Genomic DNA, 18,915 nt, shown 5'->3' with positions numbered 1-18,915 from the left:
TCTCTGGTACAGGCACTTTCCACCATGCAGGTTAAGCTAAAATGTGACTTGAAACAAATTCTGGGTTTCCGTTCCATAAAGGTTCATTTCATCTGGTAAGTTAGCCCCTGAGGTAACAGTCTATGTGAACATAACATACTCACTGACTCACACTCAACTTGACTGATAGTGATTTCCTGAATTAGGCAAAGCGCACAGAGGAAATTCATTTGCATATGTTTGTTTTCACAATCACTGAAATCCAAGTTAGGCATGTTTCCCTTTTTTGTTGTTGTTCTTGACACGAGTGCTTCAGTTATTTTCTCATCAGTATGTTAGGACAGAAAGGATTCTGTTGTGGATTTATGATCATCTCACGTGTGTCCATCTTTCAAACTCTTAGATTGTGTAGACATTAATGCAGCTGTCAGACTGTAGGCCAGTTTCTTTGCACTGTAAGCATTGATTGGATGCTACTGTAGCAATCAGTGCTTACACAAAACGTCCCTGCGTAAACCCTCAGACACACAACAAACAGATCAATAGTATCTGAAATTCAGAGTACGGATCTTTTTACACATTTCTCACAGAAAATCACCTAAATCGCTTTCGTGTGAGATGCACATCATGTTTGCCTCATAAAGACTTGCCGTGTATGTATTCATTTCTTTTGACTTTCACGTGGAATTGTCACCTAATATAACAGGTCCATCAGTAAATGGTGTCTATCTTCAGTTTCTGTCTCCTAGACTTTGTCCCTGTCAGGTTACAGCTGAATAGATAGTCATATCATGCAGAGACTGCATCGTACTATAATGCTCGTATGATCGCGTTTGTCATAAGTGGACTGGTCTTGTTGAAACGTTGCATAAACCTTGCCCAGTAAACTGTGAGTGCTAACATTTCTATGGCATATGCAAATACTTTAGACAAATCCCACAGTTGTCTATATTTGTATATTTGACAGTTTAATGAAGCATTTAGAAATCAAAGGTCAGATTAAAATGCTGGATCACAATAGAATGTGATATCACACAATACAATATTTTTAATATCACACACAGCATGAAAGTTTGCTAGTGTATATTATAAAAATATTACAGTATGTTGGTATAACTTTATCCCCTCCTAGTTTTTAAGATACAAATTTTGGCCCACACTGATTTGTGATCATATTCCTCTGTCCACTAAATGAAGATGGAGGCTCTGCTCTTTATTTCTGTGTTTCTCTGGAGAATCCTGGTAACATGATGGCTTTCTGTCTCTAAACACACACGAGCTTAACTCCGAATGAACATGATCAGAGTTCATTGAACCAACTCTGATCAGTCTTTTCTAAGGGTTTCAAGCCTTTCTTGTTCGAGCCTCTCTTTGTTGTTGCTACAGTTATGTGTAATTATTAATAGTATTGCAGATGTTAGCCTCTGCCTGCAGTGTTGATGTGGGTAAAGGCTTTAACCATGGATTAGCGGCAGGTCCCAGCTTGTAAATTGTGGAGCATTAATGCCCACTCCAGCTCCTGTAACCAAATATAAACAGTTGGGATGAGAGTTAGCTCAAGCCACTACAACAGCCAGCAAGAATGATCTGTTCATGCTAGCATTAACAGTGCCTATACACATAGCGACACACGGGGGAGGGGCCTAACTAATAACCAAGATGACTACAGGCTTGGAGGTGCTAAAAGTCAGATATACCAGGAGCAGTTTGGGCTTTAGAACAAATTTTGTGTAATTATAACAATATGTAATTTAGGACCTGGTTACATATGATGCTGCTGATTTTTTAAATCGAATTTTTACGTTGCATTAATTTCTTTTTGTCAGACAGGGAATCAAACAAGTTCTGTTTTCTCGAATGAATCCCACTGTTATTTCTTTGTCCTACCAACAGGGATGTTTACATGGTATTCATGACTGCTGCACCTGATGACTTTCACAGCTTGAGGACTGCAAACATTTCCCAACAAGACATGAGTGGTGGGGTGATCGTTGGTATTCCTGATCAGGTGAGGATCTGTTCCCATCAAACCACCAAAACCAGTTGTTCAGGATGTTTACAGGATGAAGAATCCCCAGTTATTCTTTGTGGTTAGAATGTGCCTACATGTGGCTGTGTGGGATTCTGGCTTACTTTAGGGTCAGAGCAGTTGGTATGTGGAGCAAATACTGACACAGTCAGAGTGGGCAAACCAGCAATAGGCTTGTTGTCATACCTGGAAGTCTGAAAGCTCCCGATGCTGGATGGTCTTTCTAGTTTTTAATGACAGGTCGTCTAACAAAGCTTCCATGAGGTGCTATAATGGAGACTGTCCTTTTCAAGGAGTTTCTCATGTCTTATCCTACTTTTTTCTTTTTTTTAATTACCGGAGTGAGAATTTGAAATCCTCTATATTGACATGATTACATTTCTTCTATTAAATGAGAAGTACATTTTGAACACAGTATAGTGAACACAATATCCAAGAAGCTAAATCTGGTGAAATGGTTTCTTTAGCTGTCAGCTTGAAAGGCTGATTGGGGTATTTTTGTCACCTTGCATGCGGGTGGCATGGACACCCGACTTTTGTGTGCATTTATCAAAAAGCTTGGATGATTTTGAAGATCAGTGGCATTCAACTCATGATCAGCGTTCAAGTTTTCTTAAAATCTTGTAACATGATAACTAGAAAGAAGACAGCTAGGATTTTCAAACTGATCCATAGATGGATCTACTATGAAGCTGAGGGACAGCACTGCTTAAAAGATCCTTTTTAAATGACTCCAGCTGTCTGATTTAATGAGACCACGTGTGCTCAAGTTTCCTGCTCTGACTCGGCCTCAGAATGTCTAGAGGCAGAAATCAAGCACACTCAAAGGAAATAAGCGTATCAGTGGGCATGTGCTCAGCACGCAGAGTGGGAGTGACTAAAGGTGCCACTGCAGAGCATCGCAGTTGTTTCGTGTGATTAAGTTGTGTGTTTATGAACCTGTGAGTGTTAGTCCTTTTGGCAGGATGACTCGCATGAAGCTGTTATAATTGTTTGTGCATGTTAAAGTTATGCCTCAGTTCTTTGATACCATGTTGGTAGGATTATTTGGCACTAAGTTAATAGCAGTGGCTGTAATCTCCCGCAGTCATTACATCCAGATTACAAATAAAGGACTTTTCTATTGTTTAGTTTAACTGTGGCTAGCTTGCCATGTCCGTGCCTTATGATTGGCAATTTGTATGACGTGCTATTTAGGCAATATATGAGCTATAGTGACCCCTTGTGGATATTGTGAGATTTTGCTGTGTTGAGTACATTATGTTTTCAATTGTTTTTCTAGTTATTTGTGACTCTACTAATGATAAAATTGCCTGTTTCTGTTTCCAGAAAACCATTGCTCATAGTCCCACATACTATACAATGATAAGTTCAAGTATGGCTGTACCTAATTTGGATTAAGCCTGGCAAGCACTTTGATGTAAACATTTCTTCTGTGGGACTTAAAGACAGTTAACCCAACTCCTGGACTGCTGCAGTCTTCCTGACAGAAAGCTTAGGCCAGGCTTGTATGCCCAGTATATATATTCTATAACGTGTGTAACTACTTCGTTTAGTTGTTTTTGTTTGGATTTAGTTTAGTTGTTTTTCTTTTCAGTGTATTTCAGTGTCACTAATTTGTGTAGTGCTCACTCACATTTTCAACTGGAAAAGACCTGCAATAGAAACGTATTTAGGAGCAAACAAGTGAATGAAAAGTTTGACATCATTAAGCCCAAACAGCACCTAGTTTTCAACAAAAACACATAACATAAGAGCAGCAGTGACGATGCAGCTGACACACATGAACCCATTTAAACTGGTCCCAGTGTTTTTAGCCTAACTTCAGTCTTGAACCATTGGGGCAAATGAAAAATTCCAGCAGTTCTTGAAAGCAGCAACTCTGTGCTTTTTTGTGATGTTAGGGACATTATGGTAACTCGAGGCAGAACACCATCCAAATCTTGATAAATAACACATGAAAGAACAAAAGAAACAAACATGGTAAAAAGAAGCCAAACGTGTGATAACATTGTTCCATCACGCTCACTCACTATTCTCTCAACCTTTGCCTTCACGGGGCTGCTGCAACAATGTACCTGGGATTACCGTAATGATGCAAATATTAATGAAAAGTGCAGAGTTGCTGCTCTCAGGAATCATTGGACTTCTTTTAATTGAGGAAATGGATCAGGAGTTACGGTAGTTACAGATGTTTAATACAACCCTAGAAAAGAGCTTTCTGTAGTGCTGTGTGATACGGAAAGATTTTTTATGTATCCGATACAAGTAAATACAGGGCTGATATGATCTCTACTTTTTAATGTGGATGATGCATCATCAAAATGCCAAATTGTTTACATTTTCATGACCTTTACGTTGTTTTTTAGGGGGCTTCATCCTAATGATTATTAATGAGTTAAAACCGAGGACAGAAATAATAAAAGGATTTAGTTTGTAGCCCATAGTTTAAAAACAGTAATCACACATTATCCCTTTCTTTAACAGCAACACAAAAGGATCATTATATTCCATTAAATCTGAGCCATATTATATTCAGTATATTTATTTTAATTTCAGTAAATGTTTTTATTTAAATGACATGTTTCAGTGAGATAAATGTGTTATTTCAAGGTCGTTGCATCATTTTTACTTTTCGAGTTGGCTAAAATAAGAATTAGCCAGTTGCACTTTAAAGTAATATAACCAACATATCGCCACAGTTATCTACCTGGATATTCTTCAGAGCATGCTTTCTTGCATGTGACAACAAGAGACCTCTCGGTTGTCTGGTGGAGCATTTAGCGCCTCGCTACATGTTTCCAAATCGGCATTTCTTCTCAGTGAAAGCTGTCCTAGAGAAGTAAAGCAAGTTTGTAAGTTTCTCTCTCAATGTTTGTAACGCATTCCCACGTTAAGCTTAACAACCGATATATGGAGCGACTGCCGCGCCTCCTCTCCCCCTCCCTCTCCTGCTGCTACTTCAATCATGAAACTAATCAATGATCAGCTGATCGCAAGTTCCGTCTCTCTTGTTTGTTTCCCACTTTGCGCCAGAAAGAGGAAACCAGCAGATAAACCACAGCAGCACGTTTAAGCTTGATAAGCTGTTGTTAGAATTTATTTAATATTACTTTAATGCCTAATGCTATAAGTAGCTGACAGCTGGTAACTGTGCAGGGGCGGGTCTAGCACAGTTTTGCCAGGGGGCCAGCTGGGGCATTAACAGGGAAAAGGGGGGCACAAAGAAATACTTTTCTTTCTTATTCTCGTTTAAAATGTCTCGCTTTTAATAAATAATTATCTGAATCTTACAACCAAAGTTTTTATCTAACGTAAAATGTATAGAAATCTAATATTGTCACGGCGACGGATGGCCGGTACCGAATAGGACTCAGGTGCAGAAACCCAGAGCGGAGACAGTAGATGATGTAACAGTTTATTACGTTTTAAGTGCAAGAGAAAAAACGTGGCAAAGACAAAAAATGACGAGACGTGGAGCCTTGGTGTGGCGTGGGGAACGTGGCTAGGGCGAGGGAATGAGGCCTGAGATGCGGAACGGAGCTGAGTGGGGAACAGTCACACTGAGGGAGATTTCCAGAATGATCACTAGGTATCCTGAGTCCGGAGGTGGAGTGTGAGCCAAGGTGGGTACAGCAACTGTAGTACAAGAGAGTTGTGTTTAACAGGATAAATCACAGCAAGAACTTAACGTATACGGCCTATTACCAACATGTGTTGATGACGAACTGGCAGTGAATGAACATCAATGTGTGGTTTAAATCCCTCTGGCTTGATTGCCTGCAATAGGCTCCAGGTGTGCAGGAGCTGGAGTTGGCCCTGCCCAGGGGCAGATCCCAGGTCAGTTCAGGAGCCTAATGGAAACTTCAGCCACCCACCGTAGACCATGACAAATATTGTATATAGTAACTATTAAGTCTAATATATACCCTAGTAAGTTATAGTACTTTTTCCTTTGGGAAGATACCATCTGTGCAGTCTGCAGTTCTGTTGAAGAAAGATGTTGAATCTATTTAATTGTTGTTGAAAAATAATTGATTTCTGTGCATTTTTTTTAAATACATGCATTAAATTAAAGTCGATTATGTCGATTAAGCATCACGAGGCAGAGGGTGGGCGATGGTTCCCTTTAGTTTTTTTTTTTTGCTGGGAGTTTGCAACCCTATTACTTAGGTTGTTTAATATTTCTGCTAAGTACTCTTTAAAATACCAGAATAGGGAGGATGGAGCAGGTTTAAGTTTATTAGATTGATCAGTGTTGCTGAACTATGAAATATTTTGGGTGCAGTGTGTTTTTTGCATACAGGTATAACTAAATAACTTTAATGTTTTATTTTTTAAAACTTGAGTATGAACTTATACAAAATAAAGAAAGATATTAAAAAAACTGTTTTATTGATTATAAAAATACGCTGTATCGGATTCATATCGATACTGGACACAAAAAAGTGGTATCGTGCGTTCTCTAGTCCATACAGGAGAGAACCAGAAACTAAAGAAACTAAATTGCGTGTTTACCTTTATGTTGACATCAGTGTCTGTTTTTTTATTATTATTATTTCAGCATTTCAGCATCTCAAAATATTTTTTAGATAAAAGCAGTCAAAATATTTTTTTTAACAGATGAATCATTAAAGGATGGCAATTTCTAAAATGGTAACCAAAAGACCCGTGTGTTTTCTCTTTGGAATAATAATAATTATTGCTCATTAATAAGAAAACTATTTCTAATCCAATTCAATTTTCGAACAATCAATAAAATACTTTATGACTAAAATGATGAATAACTGCAACCCTAGAATAAACACATTGTAGAGAAACTTGTGATTTTTGAGATGATGCAGTTTTAATTTGATAGTTTTTCCCCTTTGGTAACTTTGCTGTCCTCGCCCTGAGTTCCTTAGTTTCACCAGCTAGACAGCGAGATAACGATGCTCCAATAACCAGACTTATTTTCCTTTCTGTGCTGATTTATTGAAGAATGGCCTCTGACCATTGCCTTCTCTTTGACCATCGTAAAACTGAAAGTACAAAATACTGTATTAGCTAACTAACATTGTAAACTAGCTTGTTACACTCTTACTGCAAGCTAACAGTAGATTACAGCTCAGTATTCAATACCATCGTTCCCTCGAAGCTGGACAGGAATCTGCAGGATCTAGGACTGAGCAGCTCCCTCTGCAGCTGGATCCTTAACTTCCTGTCTGATAGACGCCAAGTATTCAGACTGGGCAGCATCACCTCATCCCCCATCACACTGAACACTGGTGCTCCACAGGGGTGTGTACTTCTCTGCACCTCATCCCCCATGAGGTGCAGAGAAGTACACACCCCCATCACCATCAACGGCGCTGCTGTGGAGAGTGAGCAGCTTCCGCTTCCTTGGGGTACATCTGGCTGAGGATCTTACGTAGTCAGGACACATAAACAAAACAGTGAAGAAGGCGCAGCAGCGCCTCTTCTTTCTCAGGAGACTGAAAAGATTTGGCATGAGCCCCCGCATCCTCAGGACCTTCTATCGCTGTGCCATTGAGAGCATCCTCACTGGATGCATCACCACCTGGTACGGCAACAGCACCGCCTACAACTGCAAAGCTCTCCAGCGAGTAGTGCGGTGTTCTGAACGGATAATTGGAGGTGAGCTTCCCTCCCTCCAAGACATCTACAGGAAGCGGTGCCTGAGGAAAGCGGGGAGGATCATCAAGGACTCCAGTCCCCCCAGCCATCAACTGTTCAGACTGCTTCCATCAGGAAGGAGGTTCTGCAGCATCCGGTCCCCAACCAGCAGACTGAGAGACAGCTTTTTCCACCAGGCCATCAGACTGCTGAACACGTCATAGACACCTCAGCTTCACTACTGGAACTTCAACATTATGCACTCCACACTGTATATAAATGCCACTTGTTTTGCACATGTCCAACTACCAACCTCTGTATATTTTATTTTATTGTTTACTCTATTTAATTTGTAAAATATGTACACACACACACGCGCGTGTAGAAAAACATATTTAGTATACACATCCAGTAATGCATGTACTATTATATATTGTACATATATTTATTAGTCTCAGATTTAGCCGTTCTTATATTTTGCTTGTTTTACGTTATTGTATTTTTGCACACCTCTGTTGCTTGTGAAGCTCGCAAACAAGAATTTCACTCACATGTACTGTACCAGTGTACCTGCACATGTGATGTGACAATCAAAGTGATTTGATAACAAGATAAAACTTTCAAATGTACAAATTATCGTACCATTTTTACACAAAACAAAAGATAATAATTATTTTATCGTCACTCATACTTACAGACATATCTTGTCCAAGGCAACAACATTTTAAGGTCCATATCAGCTTAGAACGATAACTTTCCGCCATCTTTGATTTTTTCACCTTCTCATTGTTCCTTTCCCAAAGTAGTCAAACCCATATTACAAAGCAGCCACTAGAGGGAGCTCTAGGGCCGTTTGCAACCATAATATCCAGTTTACCTTATAAAAGGCAGAACAGTAACTATAGTGTTTGCAATAAATGGAGACATTTAAAAACAGAAAGCTATCATCTACTGTGATTCAAGTGTATAAACTAAACCACATAAAATGGCTTAAACTGAATATGGTCACGTTTTATTTTTTGTGTGGCCATTACTGCATTTTAATGGTGTTATAGATGCTGTCGAGGCTAAGCCTACATTTAAAGCCACTGAGCTGTTTGTTGGCAGGTTAATGCAATGTCACTGGTATGAATAAACGTATTAAACTTAGTTCAATAACTGAAACCATACTTATCTTGTCCTTTAGATTCTTTATTCCAACACAATTTAACATAACAGCGCAGCGGTCACAATCTGTTTGCTCCTTCCCAACAACAACACACCTGCTGCTAATGACCTATCTACCTTAAATAGACACACCATATGTAACACAAAAGGTGACCCCTAGTGGCATACATGAGGTACCCACACAAAAATGGCTCCTACAGATACTGAGCACAAATATGAGTACAGAGAATTTCCAGCAAGCTTTTAATACTGTCACAAAAAGGTCTAGAGGGATTTATCAGCATCATCCTGTCAAACTGGTTTTATGGTGGTTTTGATGAGAACAGATTATAGCTTGATCAAGAAGACCAACCGTCAAAGTCCTGTTGGGAAACCTTTGCACTTTTTCAAGGTGTGAGTATCATCAAGTGTAGCAGTGATGTCCTCATTGGTCGTTGACACAGTTGACAACTTGTTTGAGGGATGAAATTGTGGCGTTTTGGTCAGAAAGTTTATACTTGTAAATCAGACTGCAGAAATATTTCTGAAAATGTAGTGGTTTGTTTGTTTGTGGTTTGTTTGTTTGTGGTTTGTTTGTTTGTGGTTTGTTTGTTTGTGGTTTGTTTGTTTGTGGTTTGTTTGTTCATGTTTTTTGTTTGTTTTTATTTCAAATATCTTATAACAAGATGAAACTACAATTGTAAACGCAATTTGGTTTTTTGGTTTTTTCTCAAACTTAAGTAACTGAAACCTTTCATTGAACTACAGCAGAAACAGATTGGAAATGCCAAGTTATTCTAACACTAGTGGACTTGTTAAACAAAACATTTGTTTCACTTCTTTCTCAACATGCAGCACCATTAAGAACAGTGGACCAGCATAGTTGGTCTGCATGAGCACACTTACTGCAACAGTTGTACATGCTGAAACTGGTTGCTGGCAGCTGATGTGAAGAAATGTCTGGACACATCAAAAGTTTTCTTTTTCATTTTTTTCCTCCCTTGGATAACATACACATGGCAAATAAAAACATGTAACTAGGGTGACGTGAAGTGTGTATCATCAGGTTTAACTCAAATATAGTGAGGCTGTCCATCTGTGAAGTAATTGTTCCTTCAAAAACCACTGTGACAACAGATTTTATTTCATTCATTTGATGGTTTTCTATTCTGTATACTGGAACTTTTTAATAGCCCCCCTGTCCACACATCCTTGACATGAGACTTTCTGCAGAGTTGCACATGATGAATGCACACAAAACTTAAAGTGTTGCTGTCATATTTTTTTGGATGTGGTTTGTTGTCATAATCAAGAACGTGTCTTATTTTTTTATTTGTTTTGTTGCTGATCGGCCATTGGACTGCTGAGCCTGCAGTGAACAGCCAGTCACTGACTCTTGATGCTAGAGCAAGGACAACTGAGCTCTCTCTCTCTCTCTCTCTCTCTCTCTCTCTCTCTCTCTCTCTCTCTCTCTCTCTCTCTCTCTTTTTTAAATAAATAATACGTTCGAGCTGTTTATGTTTTTGACTTGTTGTGGACTCTGACTGGCAATGGGAGGGCTGGCGGACTCATATTATGGAGGTGGAGGGTAGACACATTTTGTGTGCAAGAGACCACATACTACAGTGGTGATTGACACAGACTTCAATGGACATTTAGGTGAAGGGAACAGAGGTTATGAGGTGTTGGGTAGGTGTGGTGTTTAGGAGAGAAATCTAGAAAGACAGATGTGGGGCAGATTTTCCAAGTGGAAATGGCCGTGGTGCACACATACTTCAAGAACAGGGAGGAACTTGTAGAAATATATGAAAGTGGAGGAAGCTGCACACAGGGCAACTAAATATTATGCAGAAGGTGAAATCAAAAAGACAGGAGACAAGGAGGTGTCAGGGAGAATGCAGCTATGCAGCATCAAATGGTAGTTTGAAGGATGAGTTTGGACATCAAGAAGAGGAAGTGAGTGAAGGCAGAGACATGCAGGAGTATAAACAGGCTCTGGGTAGTAGGGAAGACTTACCAGATGGCTGGGATAGTACAGCTTTATTGAGATAAACTGCCAAGAAGGGCTTTGACGTCTTCTCTGCACAGAAGAAAGGGAAAAAAGAAAAGTGATTTTGAAAGTATTTGAAGGAAGAGATTTACAAAGAAAAAGAAGTGTAGTTAGCGAAATGAAGAAAATAGACCAAGAAACTGGGAGGCTAGGCATGTAGCAGAAAGAGGTGACAAAGGAAAAGGCTCAGTGCCACGTATGTGAAGCTGGACCCCAAGGAAATGAGGGAATGAGACTTGCTAGGCAGAGAGTGAGTTTGAATGGATGTTCAAACCCAAAAAAAAAAGATATATTCACATAACATAGATTGAAAGAAGCTGCAGGTGGCACAGCAGCTTTAATGTCTTCCAGACAGGAAGTTTTGGAAAGAAATATCATCATTTCCCAGATTTTACTATCTTAGTGTTCTGTAACAAAATCACTGTTGTGCGCATGGTGTTAGAGATGATGATGATTACAAACAAACTTAATGTGCTAGTCGTGCTTTTCTTGAGGGATTTGTCCTTCCACCAGTTTTCATGTCATTGGAATCATTTGTATTCACTGATTCTGGCACTTATTTCATCAAACCAAACTCCAAGTAAATACTTTCGGCTTTTTGGTTTTGTCAAACGAACTAATGTAAAGAATGCCTGGCTGTGCACTACACCACGCAGTGGGAATTTGTCTTCTCCAGTTAAATTCAGGATTAACTTGCTTTATAACACAGACCTCAAAAGTAACCGTTATAACCCCAAACACAAGAAAATGTGATCTACAGCACAGTGAGAACTGGCAACGCTTATCTGGAGGGGTCAGAGTGAATGAACTGGACACCTGTAGAAGCAGGATTTGATTTCCACTGATTTCCTTTCCGATCCGATACCAAGTAAAATTCAGGGTGGTATCGACGATACTGATCTGATACCGATACTCTGAACAAAAACTTATTTTTTTTACTCTATCTTTTATTTTATCTCAAATTATAGCGTCGTAATGATCACAGGACATCAGATTACTTGTTCTTATCACTTAATGATGCAGAATTATCATATAGAAATGAAAAACCTGAAGTTGTGGCTATTTGTTGCCTGCCTGCAGCATTAAAGGACTCCGTGAGAGACGTCTGTCTCGCCCTGGCAGCACCTCTCCCTCTCCTCCTCTTCAGTTCGCCTCAACATACGCTCGTCATATTCTGTGATATGATTCACTCTGAGGTGTTTGACCAGGTCAGCGGTGTTACCACAACACCTCACATTCTTGCCACATGTATGGCAAACCACGTCTCAGCTGTTCGTGGAGGTAAAATACGTCTGCACATGACTCTGTTTACGCTCAGCCATTGTTGTGAGTGTGCACGCCAAGGGGCCGGACACAATGACGGGTATCGGAGGAATCGATATTTCAGTATCGATCCGCACATCACTAGTTGAGATACGTTTTAAACTGGTCCAAAAAACAAATGCATATTTTCCCGAACCACTGTTCCTTGACTAAGGTGGATAACGTGATGAGGTCAAGGAAGGGTGTGACGGAGATTTGATTGGAAAACTTGCAATTGTCGTCCGTTAAAGTTTCACGTTGGCTTTTTCATCTTGAAAGCCCTCTCTGCTCGTGTCCAACCCGTGTGAACAATCACAGATGTGAGAAATGTAAACAAACCGTCCGCAGAACGCTGATCAGGTTATTTTAAGCGCAAGAAAACAAAAACGTTGCGCTCACCGTCGGCGTCACGGACGAGGCCTGGGGGTCCGGGCCCGTCCACAAAGGTCATTGTAACACAAATCATACGATTGCTAATGAAAATGCTATAAAGCTACATCGCAGATAAGTCTCTGGAGTAACAATCAAGGCCATGTTAGTTATTTGATGAATAGTATCTGTGCCACTCATGGCGCATGACTGAGGAGGACGTTGACCTCTGCAAGTCAGGAAAGTCTGCTACTCATTGTATAAATATGAGATTTTTTTCAAAAACCAGCCAGCCATCATCTCGGGAGGCTGACTCCAAAGTACCATCTCACTTCAAACTTGCAAAACAAGTCGAGTCGATGCGAGCGCACTGCTTGTTTCTAGTTAGTCTTTAAGGATGACAGCATTAGTCTGCTCCTTTGTATGAAAGAAAGTGAGTCGAGTCCATGTGGTCTGGCACCCACCCACATTTCTCTGCTAGTGATCCATGAGGACTCCACCTTGTTGCCAGTTCTCTTGTGTGGAAGCTTCAGGAAATGACAGCTTCACTCTGACGTGTGTGAGCTGTGTGAGGTCTGTGGTTAGAAGTTTACAGTGTTTGCTCTTTGTGTCGTCTGTAATATGCTCTATGGCTTTAAAAAAAATGGCCACATGTTTCTGTAGCTGAATTTGTCCATCTCTGACCTTCTGAGACTGTATTTTCAAACAGGGACGTTCTGACTTTTCTTCACCTTGTACTTCATTCTGCAAATGTTTTATACTCTATTAGAGTTATTACATTATTCTGTTATGCTATAAAATCAACCCCCATATAAGATCGTACTTAAGAAATACATTTAAAAAACCTTCCTGTGCAAATAACCCAAGTTATCTAGAAGAAATAAAAACTGCACCGCAAACCAAACTCAGCTGTTCGACCTGTTGAGCTCGGGAAACTAACTGGTGTTTCATTTTAGTGAGTGCTTTGTTAGATTCCTTCATTTGAACCAAATGAAGTTGATTAAAGTTGATGCATTGATGTGTTTGAAGTGTTTTGTTAGTTGCGATGGATCTCCTGCTGTCTTTTTTCCTCATTATTAAAAGAGGATTTCTTTGAATTTCAAACATCCATTTCCTGTTTATCTGGTCCCGGGTCACAGGTGCAGCAGTCTAAGCAGAGAATCCCAGACCTCCCTAAACAACCACTTCCTCCAGCATATCCAGGACAATACTGAGGCATTCCCAGGCCTGCTGAGAGATATAACCTCTCTAGTGTGTCCTGGGTCTGCCCTGGAGACTCCTCCTCATGGGACATGCCCCAAACACCTCACCCAGGATATTTTTAATTAAAACATCACAAATAAGTCGTCAGGTCTGATGGTCACATTTGTGAGATTCAACCACCATAAAGCAGAGATCACACAGGACACACTGTGTAACCCTCAGCTCAGGTGTGTTCAGGACATTTGCTTGGAAGAAGCCGTCTGTGGATAAATCCTGCTCTCCACCTCAGCTGTCAGGTTTATCCAGAGAACGGCCGTCCTGACTTCCAGCAGCCCCACAGTCCTCGTTTCTAATAAACTGGCATCACTGAAATGAACTGTCTGCCTCGCTGTTCAATAATCTGCTCTTTGCCAATTTCCCAGCAGAAGCTTCCACTCATATCAGCATTTTTCTGTGATTCTCACATGAACTAAACATAAAAAGCTGAAGCCAACCTCAGAGTTCCCCGTAGTGAGGAAGAGTTTCCTCTGAGCCACAGCTGAGTTTGATGCGTCCACAAAGGAAGACTGACGGGAGGACAGACTCTGGGAGAAAGGCAGATATTAAAAGATATGAATACAAAGTACGCTGCAACAAACAGGACAGCAGATTATGAAGAGCGGTTAGACCTTCATGTGTCAGTCATTGAAATGTGATCAAAGTTACCTGTTTGACATCCTGATAGAAGAAAATCAGCTTCTTGGATCCGTTTGCAGCAAAGAATTCATGGATCAGACTGAACTGGAAGAATCAGACATTAATGACTCAAAGGTTCAACTCTGAGGAAGGATCACGTCTCTGAACTTACTCTGTCATCAGAGACGATGGCGTCTTCCACCGCCGCCTCCTCCAGGCTGCCGGCGTCGGCCAACCTGCTCATCAGGTATTTATGTCGGGCATCCAGAGCTGCCCGCCGTTCCTCCTTCACGGCTCTCGCCTGTTTGGCTACTTCTCTCCTCGCCTCATTGGACAGCAGCATCGTCCTTTTACCAGACACCTGCATAAAATCCTCAGCAGGCTGGGTAAGCTTGCGTGAGCTCTCTGTGGAGGCTGTTGCAGCTGAGATGGCTCACCCGAGCGGTGCAAACTTAGTTACCTTCAAGGCTCCAGAGTCAGCTGAGGTCAGCAGCTCAGCCTCTGGGGAGGTTACAATCCCTGGAACAGCCAGGTCTCTACAACCAGAAACAGTCTTTGCATGTGCAGCTTCAGAACCAGACTTGAAGTTCCAGTTAGTGTCCGATGTCCCAGAAACACTCAGGTGCTCACTGAGCAATCTCTTGAGGCCAACACTCACAAAATCAAACAGTCTTTGAGCCTTTGTGGGAAAATTTATCGTCTGTGCTGGAAAGGTGGAAACATCTGGGAGATGCAGCCTTAACACACTGGGCTTCACAAGTCCTTGGAAGCAGCTCACTAAACTCAGGGATGCAGACAAAATCAGCACTTGCAGGAACACAATGTGCCCTCTCACAATGAGCTTGGAAGCATAAACTGAGTTTTCCTCACTGACTGTTTTAGACAGGATTGTGGGAGCAACACAAAAAGCAGCTTCAGCTGGAAACACACAGTTTAGTGGCTTTGCTGCTCGCTTTAAGTCACAATAAACAGGAAACTCATTGTGTCTCATGTCCGAATCCCTCATATACAGGACAGGAAGAGGCGGAGCTTATTTCCTGCAGGGAGCGGTTAGCAGTCTGTGTCTTTCTCATTTCTGACTCCTAAAGAGCTGAAAAACACAGGCTGTTATTGGCTGGCTGACACTGGGATTAATGTCCTTGAAGCCAGCAGTCTTTAATGTCCAGCTTCAGAACGGGCAGGTGAAAAACAGTCCTTTATGTCCTCTGATGTTCAATAAACTGTCCTGATTACTGAGGGAGCAGAGAAAGTGTCTCCATCACTCACCACAGCTGGATGCTCTGAAATCCTGGAATCCAGCTGTGGAGAGGAGCGCCGGCGGCGTGGACGCAGTTTAGTAATCAGGGAACGGGAGACAGGAGGGAAACACAGCTGGCACCAATTACACACGAGACAGGAAACAGTAACACAGGACTGTCAAAGTAAAACAGGAAATATAACACAGAGTCCAAAGTAAGGAGACGTGGGACACAGTGAAGACACAGAAACAGAAACCAGAACTATAATCACAAAACAAACTCAGAAACATAAAGAGTGAATCAGCTGATTCAGTGTTTGTGACAAAAACATGGATCCTGGTTAATAACTTTTATTTGTTTGTTTCTGTATTATTTTGTGTATCGTTCTTATGAGCTGTTGTTTTTTCAGTGAAATATTATTTCATTGTTTTAAGCTTTTTGTTGACTTTGAAGTGCTTAAGTTGATATTTTTGAACATTTAATTTGTTCGATTATTGTCGAGTCGATAAAACTGTCAAACGCACAGCTGCTTCCAGCACGGCCGGAGGAGAGGTGGCCGAGCAGACGCACAACACACACAGCTCACAGGTTTGCATTTCTAGATATTGCAGATGTTGCAGAAATTGAGAGTAAAGAACTCAGAGATCCAGCGCTGTCTCCTGCCCCTTATTTATACACCACAACACAACGACAGGCGTAACTCACACAAACGGGTAACATGAGGCTCAGATGCTTTGGACGTGTTCACATATACTGGACACAGAATGATGAAGATGGAGCTGCAGGAAGGAGGAAAAGAGGAAAAACACAGAAAAGATTCACAGATGTGGTGAAAAAGGACACGACAGCTTCTGTTTGTTAGTTTGGTTTTTCTTTATTTGGTAAAGATTCAGAAATAAAGAGAAGATCACATGTTTGAATATTATATTAACGTTCTGTAATTACAACAAGTTGTAAAATCTTTCCAGAGTGAGACAGAGACTGTGCAGAGACTGTAGAAGGACAGAGCAGCAGCAGAGCAGTCCAGATACACTGATGATCCTCTGTCAGATCCAGAGGGACACACAGGGCTGATGCTGGACTCTACATTGTGTCTGACAGTGGAGCTGTTCTCAGAGCAGTTCACTCTGCAGCACTGACAGTCATCTGCACTTCATTCCTCTGTCAGTCACTGCTGGATGAAGCTCTCCTCTCCACCTCCCAGTAACATGGCCCAGTCAGAGCGTCTCTACACACAAGCTGCTGCTGCTTCAACCTCTCTGGATCATCAGGACACAGCTGCTCCTCTCTCAGCACACACACCGTCCTGTTTACCATCGTGGCCTCCACCTGCAGAGAGAAGGAGGAAGAGCAGAGGAGATAAACGAGTGTTTCCAGAGACTCTTCATCAGCTGTCAGTCAGTGATGCAGCACATCCAGTATAAAGAGCAGCAGGGACGTCAGTGCTGGGACTGTACTAGGACTCATTGTTGCTTCACTTTTTCTAATCTTTGGATTTTTATTGAAGTTGCTGAAAATGTTTTTCCCTCCTAGTTTGAGTTTGGACTTTCATTCATTAGAAGAACCTTGGTGTGTCCACTCTGAGCTCTGTAGGAACCCCAACAACAAGCCCAACAATCCAGATGGACGGTTCCAGCTGTTAACTGGAGGAATTCCATCCAAACATCTGCTCTCACTAAATTCTTCCTCACCTACAGACTGTGTTCTTCACTGCTTTAAACTTGGAAATCAATGCAGTCATTGGTCTGCGTGCTGCTTTGTTCAGAGAGCTGATTGGCTGTTGACAGTGTTTGATCAGAGCGTGTCAGCCGTTACTATGGTGACCATAAAGGTGAGAAACAGGAAGTGTTTGTGTCCAATCCTGAAGCCTGTCACCGTTCTCCTCTCACAGCTTCACTGAGAAGCTGCAGCTTTACAGGAAACACTGGATCTTTGTTTCATACTGACTGTGTTTAGTACAATACTGCTGACAGCACCACCCACTCACTCCATCACTCTACTGACCCCAGAGTCTCCAGTCTGTAGTCTGGACTCTGCTGAAGATCAGACAGCTGCTTCACATCTGGATCCTTCAGGTTGTTGAAGTACAGGTCCAGCTCTCTCAGATGGGAGGGGTTGGACTTCAGTGCTGCTGCCAGATAATCACAGCTGATCTCTGACAAACCACAGTCCCACAATCTGTATAAAGAATGAAAGATGTAAGTTTATTAGACAAAGTGCTTGAAATCATTCAGTGTTTCATCATCTGTTCAGAGCTGAAGAAGGTTCAGAATGTAGAAGTTTAGAAAATGGAAACTCCAAACAGCTGAAGCCAACAGGAAGCAGCTTCAAACAGGAAACTGTGCAGAGTTTCAGACTATATGTCCTGATGCAGCCAGTTGGATTTTGGAGATTTGAATCTCTGTTCTGTGACTAAGTCCTTGAATCATTTCTTCCAGTTGGTCCAACAAGACAGACTAAGTATTGGACATGTGTTGTGGCTCCATCAGGGGAGCTTCTAAATGTGATGTGATGGCCCCTCTGGGTCTGTCAGGTCACAGCACTGAAGAGAGCTCAAACTGGGCACACAGTTGTTCCAGTCTGGACCAAAGACTCTATACTGGGACTGAGGGACTGCTTTGACTGCACCCACTGGGACTTTTTAAAGGCTCATGTTCTCACTTAGATCATCGATTTCTACTGACATTTCTTTCTGGGAAAAATGGGGATTACTTTGGAAACAGGAAGTATTTTCCCCAATAAGCAGCCCTGGATTAGTAAATCACTCCAACATGTTCTCAGGCAGAAGAAGCTGTCTTGTTATGAGGGAAAGAAGAAAAAGATTGAGGCACAGAAACCTGTTGAAAGAGAGATAAAGCAGCTAAAATCAGGTGTAAAAGTAAAGCAGAGGATGAGCTGAATAAAGGACACTCAAGGCTGGCTTGGAAAGGAATGAAGTCCATGGTGGGGATGCAGGACAAGGAGCAAAGATGAATGTGATGCTGAATCAGCAGAAGACTTGGACTCATTTGATTCCAGCTTTGATATCATTGATTTCAATGAAGAGCTTTGTGATTGTAGCAAAGGGCTGGTAGCTCTGAGAGTCCCACTGATGAGGTGTTTGTGTGGAAATCTCTTAGTGGGACCAAAGAGAGAAAAAGCCCTGGTGCTGATGCTGTGGGAGGGAAATGATTGAAGTGTGCTGTGAGGAACTGACTGGGAGATTTTCACACATTTTCCAGTCCTCCTTGGAACAACAGGAAGTTCCCAGCATATGGAAACAAAGGTTAAGTGTCCTATGGCACTCAGTGATGATGGTGCTGTGGCCC

The 18,915-nt window shown here is 41.5% G+C and overlaps 2 protein-coding genes across 2 annotated transcripts in view; both read right to left on the bottom strand.

Moving 5' to 3' along the window:
• Window positions 1-18,915, bottom strand: part of LOC309701281 (ribonuclease inhibitor-like) — a gene marked incomplete at its 5' end in the record, with an annotated part of 286,714 nt that overhangs the window by 114,113 nt on the left and 153,686 nt on the right. The gene's annotated exons all lie outside the window — the stretch shown is intronic.
• Window positions 16,457-18,915, bottom strand: part of LOC309700381 (ribonuclease inhibitor-like) — a gene marked incomplete at its 5' end in the record, with an annotated part of 43,501 nt that continues 41,042 nt past the window's right edge. The window contains 2 exons of the mRNA XM_082523901.1: window positions 16,457-16,936; window positions 17,612-17,785. Coding sequence (XP_082380027.1) covers window positions 16,918-16,936; window positions 17,612-17,785 — 193 coding nt within the window. The 3' untranslated portion in view covers window positions 16,457-16,917. The remainder of the gene's footprint in view (window positions 16,937-17,611; window positions 17,786-18,915) is intronic.

The sequence above is a fragment of the Aulonocara stuartgranti genome (assembly GCF_965226115.1).
Source record: "Aulonocara stuartgranti genome assembly, chromosome: 23".
Taxonomy (NCBI): Eukaryota; Metazoa; Chordata; class Actinopteri; order Cichliformes; family Cichlidae; genus Aulonocara; species Aulonocara stuartgranti.
Note: the sequence above shows the minus strand (reverse complement) of the source record. Positions and strands in the feature narration are given on the sequence as shown.